At 47.4% G+C, this 11,897-nt stretch overlaps 1 protein-coding gene and 1 non-coding gene across 2 annotated transcripts in view; one reads left to right on the top strand and one right to left on the bottom strand.

The window, feature by feature from the left end:
• Positions 1-2,001: 2,001 nt before the first annotated feature.
• LOC140460115 (uncharacterized) overlaps positions 2,002-11,897 on the bottom strand; it is a 45,668-nt gene continuing 35,772 nt past the window's right edge. The window contains exons 4-5 of the mRNA XM_072554513.1: positions 8,519-8,683; positions 2,002-2,056 (exon numbers count right to left, since the gene is read on the bottom strand). Of these exons, the coding sequence (XP_072410614.1) occupies positions 2,002-2,056; positions 8,519-8,683 (220 nt within the window). The remainder of the gene's footprint in view (positions 2,057-8,518; positions 8,684-11,897) is intronic.
• trnae-uuc (transfer RNA glutamic acid (anticodon UUC)) lies at positions 10,513-10,584 on the top strand. The gene has a single exon. It is a non-coding gene; the product is annotated as a tRNA-Glu (tRNA).

Here is an 11,897-nt window from a genome sequence, read left to right as displayed (position 1 = left end):
CATTCCAATCAAGAAGACATGGTTGCTTTTGTTTGCTTGAGAGATTTTGGACACTGGTGAGACAGGAAGAATACTGAGACACCGAGTGAGGGAGATTCAGTGCGCTGACTGTGAAAAGTGCTTCACACCATTTACTCAGCTTGCGAGAATCAAAGTCTCACCCCTCACTGTGGGGATAGACTATGTCCCCGTTCTGATTGTAATTTCAAACCCAGACCAACGCATGGAAAGCTCCCCCAATGGGGAAACTGTGGAAATATGGGGACTGAGGGAAAGGATTCGCTTTCCCATCCGTGTTGGAAACCCACAGACGTATTCACAGCGGGGAGAGGCAATTCACCTGCTCAGTGTGCAGGAAGGGCTTCAGTCGGATCAGCCATCTGGAGACGCACGAGTGGATCCACAAGTGAGAGAAGCCATTCACGTGCCCCATGTACGGAAGGGGGTTCACTCAGTCAGCTGCACTGCTGACCCACCAGTGGGTCCACACCGGAGAGAGGCCGTTCACCTGCTGTCAGTGCCGGAAGGACTTCACCTGCTCCTCCCACCTGTGGAAGCACCAGCGCGTTCACGTGCCATCGCAGGGGGGATGGAAGGAGCAATGGCCGAGCGCCGCTAACAACCCAGCTCTGGGGACTCCCAGGTTCGAATCCCGTCGCGGCAGACGGCAGAATTGGGATTCGGTCAGTAATCTGGAATTCAGAATCTAAGGATGAAACTGTTTTAAGAGGACAAAAACCCACCTGATTCACTCATGTCCTTTTCAGTGATGGAAACTGCCGTTACGGGAAAGGATTCACTCAGTCGTCCCAGCTGCATGCTTTACCCGGCTTTACGAAGGATCCAGTTACAAAGGGACAACAACTCAACTGACCAATAATAAAGAAAGTGTGGTGGGAGGAGTGGGGGTGAGTGTGTGCACTTTGAGCTTGAGGTGTTTTTTTTGAAGAAAAGCAACTTTTTGTACGCCTTGTGATGTGGAGATCTGAAGCTGCAACAAAGTTGGGTCGCAGTAATGGTTACCTGAACTTACCGTCAGTCTTAAACTCTCATTGAAAGCTGGGAGATCCAACAGCTTCTCATTTCTTTCAGCCCCCAGCACCGAGTTTCCAATATCGTGTCTCAGAAGGAGCAGTGAATGAGTAGATGGTATTGTTCGAGATTGTAATTTTTTTAGGACTGCAGGTTTATTGTTTCATTGGCATTGCAAAGTTTACTGGCAACAGTGGGAGGTGTGGGCTGTATTCACTGGAAACAGTTTTAAAATGACACAATCACCAGGGTATAGTCCAACAGGTTTATTTGGAAGCACTCGGTTTTGGAGCGCTGTTCCTTCATCAGGGAGCTGTTGAGTCGGATGGTAAGACACAGAATATATAGCAAAAGATTACAGTGTCGTGCAACATAAATGATATATTGAAGACACCTGTTAAGTTTTTCATCTTTTAAAATGGGTTGCAGATTTCGGTTCATTAATCTGTAAATCTCAGAACTTCTTTTTAGTAACATTCTCCAGGTAAATTAATGTTTTATAAAGGGGAGTGACACCTGAGTTCAGATAATGCATGAGAGCTGTGAGGTTAGAGTCTGTCTGTATCCCAGTCTTGAGTCAGACTTTTTCTATTTCCAAACATATAATCCTGCAAATGCAATTCACCCCAAAGACTTCTATGTGTGAGTGAATTCATGAGACAGAACGTCTGTGTGTGTGTGTGTGTGTGTGTGTGTGTGTGTGTGTGCATGCTGGGTAAAGTGTGCGTGTGATGGAGTATAATTGTGTGAGAAGGTGTGTGCATGGATGTGAGTGTGAGGGGTTTATCAATGTGTTTTTAAGAGAGAGCCTGTCGATCAGAGAGGGTTTGCACGACCGTGTGTGTGTGTGTGTGTGTGTGTGTGTGTGTGTGTGTGTGTGCATGTTTGTGTGTGTGAGGCAGAGAGAGAGATAGGGTTTGTGTGTATTGTGTAGCTGGGTCTCCTGTAGTGAGACATGAATCCAAGGTCTCAGCTGAATTCATTCTCGTGTGTTCCAAACTTGTTATCAGCCTCTGCTCGGTCACTAGAAATGATTAAGCAGTTAAGCAGTTTCACAACACACACTGGAGAGGGCAAGGTGAAGGGCTTATGTCTGAAACGTTGATTCCCCTGCTCCTTGGATGCTGCCTGACCTACTGTGCTTTTTCAACACCACACTCTCGACTCTGATCTCCATCATCTGCAGTTCTCACTTTCTCCTCATGGGCGAGGTGGGATTTGTCTTTTATTCACTCATTCACTCTTACAGCCTATCCTTGGTTGTGGCCCAACTGTGCATCCTGAAGAAGGGCTTATGCCCGAATCATCGATTTTTCTGTTCCTTGGATGCTTCCTGACCTGCTACGCTTTTCCAGCAACACATTTTCAACTCTGATCTCCAGCATCTGCAGTCCTCACTTTCTCCTCAGAGAATAGGGCCCCTCAAAGATCAGAAAGGCGGCCTTTGTGTGGAGCCACAGAAAATGGGGGAGATACTAAATGAATATTTTGCATCAGTATTTACTGTGGAAAAGGATTTCGAAGATATAGACTGAAGGGAAATAGATGGTGACACCTTGCAAAATGTCCAGATTACAGAGGAAGAAGTGCTGGATGTCTTGAAACGGTTAAAGATGGATAAATCCCCAGGACCTGATCAGGTGTAACCAAGAACTCTGTGGGAATCTAGAGAAGTGATTGCTGGGCCTCGTGCTGAGTTATTTGTATCATCGATAGTCACAGGTGAGGTGCCGGAAGACTGGAGGTTGGCAAATGTGGTGCCACTGTTTAAGAAGGGCTGTAAAGACAGTCCAGGAACCATAGACCGGTAAGCCTGACCACGGTGGTGGCCAAGTTGTTGGAGGGAATCCTGAGGGGCAGGATGTACATGTATTTGGAAGGGCAAGGACTGATTCGGGATAGACAACATGGCTTTATGCATAGGAATTCATGTCTCAGAAACTTGATTGAGTTTTTTGAAGAAGTAACAAAGAAGATTGATGAGGGCAGAGCAGTAGGTGTGATCTATATGGACTTCAGTAAGGCGTTTGACAAGGTTCCCCATGGGAGATTGATTAGCAAGATTAGATCTCAGGGAGAACTAGCCATTTGGATACAGAACTGGCTCAAAGGTAGAAGGCAGAGGGTGGTGGTGGAGGGCTGTTTTTCCGGCTGGAGGCCTGTGACCAGTGGAGTGCCACAAGGATCAGTGCTAGGCCCTCTACTTTTTGTCATTTGCATAAATTATTTGGATGCGAGCATAAAAGGTACTGTTAGTAAGTTTTCAGATGACACCAAAATTGGAGGTGTAGTGGACAGCAAAGAGGGTTACCTCAGATTACAACAGGATCTGCAACAGATGGGCCAAGGGGCTGAGAAGTGGCAGATGGAGTTTAATTCAGATAAATGTGAGGTGCTGCATTTTGGGAAAGCAAATCTTAGCAGGACTTATACAATTAATAGTAAGGTCCTAGGGAGTGTTGCTGAACAAAGAGACCTTGGAGTGCAGGTTCATAGCTACTTAAAATTGGAGTCGCAGGTAGATAGGATAGTGAAGAATGCGTTTGGTATGCTTTCCTTTATTGGTCAGAGTATTGAGTACCCCATTTGGGCGGTCATGTTGCGGCTGGAAAGGACATTGGTTAGGCCACTGTTGGAATATTGCATGCAATTCTGGTCTCCTTCCCATCGGAAAGATGTTGTGAAACTTGAACGGGCTCAGAAAAGATTTACAAGGATGTTGTGAAGGTTGCAGGATCTGAGCTAGAGGGAGAGGCTGAACAGGCTGGGGCTGTTTTCCCTGGCGCATCAGAGGCTGAGGGGTGACCTGACAGAGGTTTACAAAATTATGCGGGGCATGGATAGATTAAATAGGCAAAGGCTTTTCTTTGGGATCGGGGAGTCCAGAACGAGAGGTCATAGGTTTAGGGTGAGAGGGGAAAGATAGAAATGAGACCGAAGGAGCAACTGAATCACGCAGAGGGTGGTACGTGTATGGAATGAGCTGCCAGAGGAAACGGTGGAGGCTGGTACAATTGCCACATTTAAGAGGCTTTTGGATGGCTATATGAATAGGAAGGGTTCGGAAGGATATGGGCTGGGTGCCGGCAGGTGGGACTAGATTGGATTGTGATATCTGGTCGGCATGGATGGGTTGGACTAAAGGGTCTGTTTCCATGCTGGACATCTCTGTGACTCTATGATTTTGTCTGGCAGCTCAACCTTTGTATATCTATTCCCCAGGGTGGTGGAATTCCAAACCTAGAGGTGTTTAGGCTGAGAGGGAAAAGGTTTAAAAGGGACCGAACGGGGTAACTTTTTCACGCAGAGCGTGGCATGTGTTTGGAATAAGCTGCCAGAAGCAGTGTTCGAGGCTAGTAGAATTACAACATTTAAAAGGCATCTGGATGGAGGTATGAAGAGAAAGGGCTGAGAGAGATATGGGCCAAATGCTGGCAAATGGATCACGAGGTTAATTTAGGAAATGTTGTCTGCGTGGACCGAAAGGATTGTTTGTCTTCTCTGCAACTCTTTGACTGCATTTCTACATATTCTGAACCAATTTCACAAGACAAGGAATAGGCCATTCCAAGTTTACCGGCTGTCCTCAATTGTGGCCCAACTGCGCAGATTTCAATGCAAGTTTCAGAAAGATGTCTGCAGCTTTTTTTAAACATTTGAATGTGCTTTCAGACATTACTGATGTTTCTGAATATATCATTTTCGCTATTCTCAATGTTAAAGGTCAACCATTTCTCACACTTCCTTTCCCCACCCTCACCCCAGGTCGCCATCACCATCCATTCTCTCTCTATCATTAGAAGGGTTTTATACAGTGATCAAAGACGGCTCGAGGCACGAGAAAGGACGGGGGAGGGTACTCAGAGTGAGATTGGACGGGGGTGGGGCGCGGAGACTGGGGGAAGAGAAAGAGAGAAAATGGGTAGGAGAACAGAGCATCGGGGGTAGAGAATCCATGGGGGGACACAGGGTGGGAGCAGAGAGAGAGAATGTGGTGAAGAGGATTGGGGAGGAGAGAGAGAATGCGGAGTTGCAAAGTGTGAAGTGAAAGAAATTGGTTGCAGAGTGTGGGGAGAGAGAATGGACGGGGCAGTGGGTGGGGAGAGAATGGACGGGGGCCTGTGGTGGGGAGAGAATGGACGGGACAGTGGGTGGGGAGAGAATGGACGGGGGCAATGGGTGGGGAGAGAATTCATGGGGCAGTGGATGGGGAGAGATTGGACGGGGAGCAGTGGGTCAGGACAGAATGGACACGGGGCAGTCGGTGGGAATAGAATGGACAGGGGTCAATGGGTGGGGAGATAATGGACGGGGCAGTAGGTGGGGAGAGAATGGATGGGGTCAATGGGTGGGGAGAGATTGGACGGGGAGCAGTGGGTGGGGAGAGAATGGACGGGGTAGAGGGTGGAGAAAGAGAGCAACAATGAATGGCAGGAGAAGGTGTTGGAGAGAAGGAATGGATGAGAGGAGCGTGTGGGAGGTGAGAGAAAATGAGTGTAAGGGAAGGGACTGGATTGGGGAAGGCAGAGGGTGGAGCGATAAAGGGAATGGATGGGGACAGAGGGTGGATGAGGTGCAGGACAGAGGGCAGAGGGTGCAGAGATAGAATGGACGGGGTGGGGAGAGTGGCATGTGTAAGAGAGAGAGAGAAGGGACTGGTAGGTTAGGGTAGAGAGAGAGAATGGACAGGGGATGCTATGGGTGGCGGTGAGGGAATGGACATGGGACGCTATTGGGATGATTGGATGGGGAGGTGAGAATGCATCTCACCCACTCCCAGCATCCCCTTCTCTGCACATGCAGACTTTTCTGAATGACACGAGAGACGAGTCTGGAACACTGTGTGAGTGCAGTCACCCTCACATCCTGGAATCAGCAAACCACTGCCTTTCTGTTTTAAAAACTAAATAAAGATGTGGGCTATATACTAAGGATGGCGAGATGTGGCTGAGAAACTGAACAGAGGGTCAGCACTTTCAGGAGAGGGGAGCTGGGCAAAGGCAGGAGGATGGAAGGATGAATTTGGATTGGAATACATTGAAAGGTTTAGGAATTGAGAGACAGAGATTTCGGGTAGAAGAAAGATAAGGCTGTTCTGTGCAAACTAAAATTCTCTCATCCTATTTTCTGCCCTGCACTGACAGCAGTGATCTGTTTTCTCAAGTTATTCGCAGAGGAGGATTTGGTTTTCAGGCATGGACAAGAAATTTAGTCAGGGCCTGAATATCAGCAGTGTTTGAATCCAGGAGGGGAAATGTTTGTCTGCAGGAAATGATTTCAAATATCAACATGCATTGAGAATCCCCGTGAATACACGCAGCCTGCGTGGGAGTACTCAAGGGTTCAAATTGCGGAGAGAACTTTAATTTTTCAGCGAAATGTGGACCAGTGTTCTCGCTATAGACGAGCCCTTCATTGGATCGTTGAATCTGCCGAGTAACAACGAACCCTGCCCCATGGAAACTCTATGGAAGCAAATTGAATTCCTCAAACTGATTGGAGTGTCACCAGGATTGGGGAGAAGCCAATCGATTGCCGAGAGCTGGAGAGGGGATTCCTCACAGCGCCAGGGACCTGGGTTCAATCCCACCATCACAGTGACTGTGTGGATTTTGCACTTTCCTACCCCTCCCCCACCCCCTGTCCGCGTCGGTTTCCTCTGGGTGCTCGGGTTTTCTCACATGTTCCAAAGATGTGCAGGCTAGAGTGGATTGGGCATTCTAAATTCAGGGATTCGCTGTGGGGTTATTGGGTGGGTCGGGGGGGTGGGGGTATGTTCTTCGGAGGGTCAGTGTGGACTTGGTGGGCCAAACGGCCTGTTTCCACAGTGAATCCCCCAACGTGTCTGCAGCCTGGCTTCCAGCTCCATCTCTCTGTGTCCTCCAGTATGTGTATTCCTTCGTTTCCAGCAATCAGAACGTCCCACCTTCTGCAAATCGAAAGACAAGTCCCACCCTGCCCTCTCCAATGTGTGTTGTGTAACTGCTTAATCACTTTTAGAGGCCCAGCACAGGCTAATAGCCAAGTTCGGAAATCAGGAGGATGGCCTCAACCGCGAACTTGGGTTCATGTCACATGACAGGTAACCCCACTTCACTGTTACGCTCTCTATCTCTCACTCTCTCACTCTCACACACACTCTTACATACTCACACGCTCGTCCAGAGCCTTTCCAATAGACATGCTCTCTCTCAGACACACACTAATACGCCCCCCACTCACACCCACGCATACATCTTCGCACATGATTACACTCCATCACACACACACTTTAAACAGCATGCACACGCACATACACACTCTCTCTCTCATGCATGCACTCAAACATTTGGTGTGAATTTGCATTTGCAGGATTATATATTTGGAAATAGAAACAGTCTGACTCAAGATTGGGATACAGACAGACTCTCACCTCACAGCTTTCATGCGTTGTTTGATGTGAGGTGTTACCTCCTTTATTTCCTCCTTTTATTTAACATCAAGTTTCCTGGAAAACGTGACTTAAAAGAAGTTCTGGAATGTACATATTAATGAACCGAAATCTGCAGCCCATTTAAAAAGATGAAAGATTTAACAGCAATCTAGGTTTCTTCAATACATCACTTATGTTGCATGACACTATAATCTTTTTGCGATATATTCTGTGTCTTATGATGGTACTCCACAGCTACCTGAAGAAGGAGCAGCACTTTGAAACCTCGTGCTTCCAAATAAACCTGTTAGAATATACTCTGGTGTTTGTGAGATTTTAAAACTTTGTTTCCAGTGAATACAGCCCACAGCTCCCACTGTTGCCATTAAACTTTGCAATTCCAATGAAACAATGAACCTGAAGTCCTGAAAAAATATGCAATGTCTAACAATATTAGCTACTCATTCACTGGTCCTTCTGAGACATGACATTAGTGCTGGAGGCTGAAAGAAATGAGCAGCTTTAAAACAAAAACCTGTTGGACCTCACAGAGTCTAAGCCTGGCGGTAAGTTCAGGTAACCTTTACTACGACCCTATTTTGTTACAGCTTCAGATTTCCCCAGGAAAAAGGCATACAAAAAGTAGTTTTTAAAGAAAACACCTCCAGCTCAAAAGGCACCCACTCCCCCACTCCCCCACCCCACTTTCTTTGTTGGTCAGTTGAGTTGTCCGTTTGTAACTGGGTCCCTGGTACAGCCGGGTAAAACATGCAGCTGGGATGACTGAGTGAACCCTTTCCCGCAACGGCAGTTTCCTTCACTAAAAAGGACATGAGTGAATCAGATGATGTTTTTTCCCCCTAAAAGTGGCTTCATCCTTAGATTATGAAGTCCAGATTACTGACCGAACTCCAATTCTGCAATCTACCGCAGTTGTATTCGAACCTGGGACGCCCCAATGCTGGGTTGATCGGAGCACTTGGCCATCGCTCCTTCGATCCCCTTGCGCTGGCATGTGAACTCGGTGGTGCCTCCTCAGGTGGGAGGAGCAGGTGAAGCCCTTTTGGAACTTACAGGAGGTAAATGGCCTCTCTCCAGAGTGGACCCACTGGTGGGTCAGCAGTGCAGCTGACTGAGTGAACTCTCCCCTGCACATGAGGCACGTGAATGGCTTCTCTCTGACTGAACCCCTTCCTGCACACTGAGCAGGTGAACGGCCTCACCCCGCTGTGAATGCGTCTGTGGGTTGCCAGCACGGATGGGGAAGGGAATCCTTTCCCACAGTCCCCACATTTCCACGGTTTCCACATTGGGTGGAGCTTTCCTTGTGTTGCTCTGGGTTTGAAATTACAAACATAGCGGGGACATAGTCTTTCCCACTGCGAGGGGTGTGATTTTAATTCCCCAATCTGAGAAAATGGTTTGAAGCACTTTTCAAAGTCAGCGCACTGAATCTCCCTCACTCGGTATCTCAGTATTCTCCCTGCCACACCAGTGTCCAAAGTCTCTCAAGCAGACAAAAGCAAACATTTCTTCAGGACCATGGGGGCAATGGATGACGTATCTGACTCCACCTACTTGTTTCAACTGCAGCTCACAGCTTCTTCACACATCCCAATTAATCTTTCACATTGTCATGAAACCTGCGTATGGGTACAATTCCTAATCTGCAGGAATGAGAATATTTTCACTGTCTCGCGTCAGTAAATGTCCCTGAGAACATCAGAGTCCCGTCACAGCGCTGTCAGAGGAAGCGAAGCTGAAATAGCCCCACACGCTACTCACCGGCACATTTCACTTTCCCCAACACACCGCCCCAACCACTGCGGCTCTTGGGAGTGGAAAGGGAACAAACACCAAAACCAAGTCTCAGCTTTGTAAATCTTCAAGAAATAAGAAAACTGTACATCCCTTCGGACCTTCCATCCTGGGCAGACAGCGTTGATTTTAAATGGCTGTGCAGTCAGTGTCGATTCGTTTTGGCTGTAAATAAATCTTCCTTATCTCATCCCAGCATTTCTTTCCACAGAGAACTGTGAGGCAGAGTTCATGTATATATTTCCTTGTATGGTATTTTGTAAATTACATTCGTTTTCTCGTTGTTTGTATCGGGTATTTCAGGTTCATTAGCCGCTGTTTAAGTGTGTTGGTAAATGTGTGGGCGACCATGATGCTGAGAGGGTTGAGTTGTCCGGACATCATTTCCCAGATGTCTTTAATGTAAGGTAATGTGGCTAGGGTTTCTGCAGACGTTGTGTCTGCTTGTGTCAGTTTGTTGATGAAAAATTGGCACACTGGGTTTATTGGGAGGCAAAAGTGATGCTGCAGATGTTGGAAACCAGAGTTTAGATCAGAGTGGTGCTGGAAAACCACAGCAGGTCAGACAGCTTCCGAGGAGCAGGGAAATCGACGTTTTGGGCAAAAGCCCTTAATCAGGAATAGAGGCAGGACCCCTCCAGGATGGAGAGATAAATTGGGGGTGGGGTGTGCTGGGCCGAAGGTAGCAAAAAGTACAATAGGTGAATGGGATTTGGGGATGAAGGTGACAGGTCAGAGAGAAGGATGGAGCGGATAGGTGGGGAGGGAGATTGGCAGGTAGGCGAGGTCATGAGGATAGCGCTGAGCTGGAAGGTTGGAATTGAGGTAAGGTGGGGGGAGGGGAAATGAGGAATCTGATGAAGTCCACATTGATGGCCTGGGGATGAATTGACCCCAAGCGGAAGATGAGGCGTTCATCCTCCAGGCATCGAGTGGGGAGGGAGCGGCGATGGAGGAGGCCCAGGACCTGCATGTCCTCAGCAGAGTGGGAGGGGGTTTGAAATGTTGGGCCAGAGGGCGATGGGGTTGATTGGTGCGGGTATCCTGTAGATGATCCCTCACGCGCTGTGACTTGACTCTGCGAGGAGTCTCCAGTCTCCCCAATGTAGAGGAGACTGCATCAGGAGCAATGTATACAAGAAATGACATTGTTGGATACACTGGTGAAAGCCTTCGATTGACCACGGCCCGGATGCGAATTCGGGTCAGGGAAGAAATTTTCAGTAGAGCTATCAGGGTGTACTTGCAGCTCCCTGGTGGTCTAGTGGTTAGGATTCGGCGCTTTCACCGCCGCGGCCCGGGTTCGATTCCCGGTCAGGGAGACCGTTTTCAGGGTGTTTCTCGGCTACCCGTTCTTCTTAAATGCTCTGTACAGTTGCTCATTGATCTTCGTCGTTCCTGGGTGCTGCGGTGTGTCGTGGCTCTTTGAAATCGTGTCCTGATTCGGGTTTGTTTGTATGTGGAGTGGTGATTGCTTCTGAAGTTAAGTTCTTGGTTCGCGTGCATTGTTTTCCTGTCGACGCTGTTTTGAATTTACCATTGACTGTTCGCTCTACTGTGACATCTAGAAATGGCAGTTTGTTGTTGTTCTCCTCTTTTGTGAATTTTATGCCAGTAAGGATATTGTTGATGGTGTTATCGGTTTCCTCTAATTTGTTTCATTTTTTGATGACAAAAGTGTCATCTCTGTAGCGGACTCAAAGTTTGGGTTGGATCGTTGGAAGGGCTGTTTGTTCGAGTCTCTGCATTCTTGCTTCTGCTAGCAATCCTGATGTTGCTGGTGGTTTCATGCGTATTTCGTTGATTTGTTTGTAGGGCTTGTTACTGAATATGAAGTGGGTGGTAAGGCACAGTTCCACGAGCTTGACAGTGCTATCTTTGCTGATGAAGTTGGTGCTGTATTTGTGTCTTTGGTTCTTCGAGTAGTGTCTTCAGTTTTCTTTGGCCACGTTGATGTCAATGGATGTGATCAGGGCTGTTATGTCAAAGGACAATATTATTCCTTCCTCTTCTATCTCAGTGTGTTTGGTGTTCAGGAATTCTTGCATGGAGTAAATGGAGTGGAGTGAATCTTCGACTAGGTGTTTTAGCCTTCACTGGAGGCCTTTGAATAGTCTGTATACTGGTGTTCCAAGTAGTGAGACTATGGTCTAAGGGGGGCTCCTGGTTTGAAGGGGAGGAGAAAAACAACAACGTGGCATTCCTTGATGTCACAGTAGAGCGAACAGTCAATGGGGAACTTCAAACTAGCATCTACAGAAAAACAACAGACCCAAACCAAATACTTAACTGCAGAAGCAATCATCCCAACACCCACAAACGAAGCTGCATCAGGACATTATTTCAACGAGTCACTACACACTGCAGCACAGAGAAACTACGAAGAGCACAAGAGAAATACGTATATAGTGTATTTAAGGAGAACGGGTCCCCAATAAACCCTCTCCGCCGATTTCTCATTGATGCTTTCAAGGTGACTCTCAAACATTCGGTTTGACCTTCCATTCTTTCCTGTTTGTTTTGTGTGGGTTTTGAAAGCTTTCCCAATCCTCCGACTGAGTATTGGAGTTGGAATGTTATGTTGTGGTTGTACAGGACATTCTTTAGACCACTTTTGGAATATTGTGTACAATTC

The sequence above is a fragment of the Chiloscyllium punctatum genome, chromosome 36 (genome assembly GCF_047496795.1).
Source record: "Chiloscyllium punctatum isolate Juve2018m chromosome 36, sChiPun1.3, whole genome shotgun sequence".
Taxonomy (NCBI): domain Eukaryota; kingdom Metazoa; phylum Chordata; class Chondrichthyes; order Orectolobiformes; family Hemiscylliidae; genus Chiloscyllium; species Chiloscyllium punctatum.
This window is presented reverse-complemented; position numbering and strand designations above follow the sequence as displayed.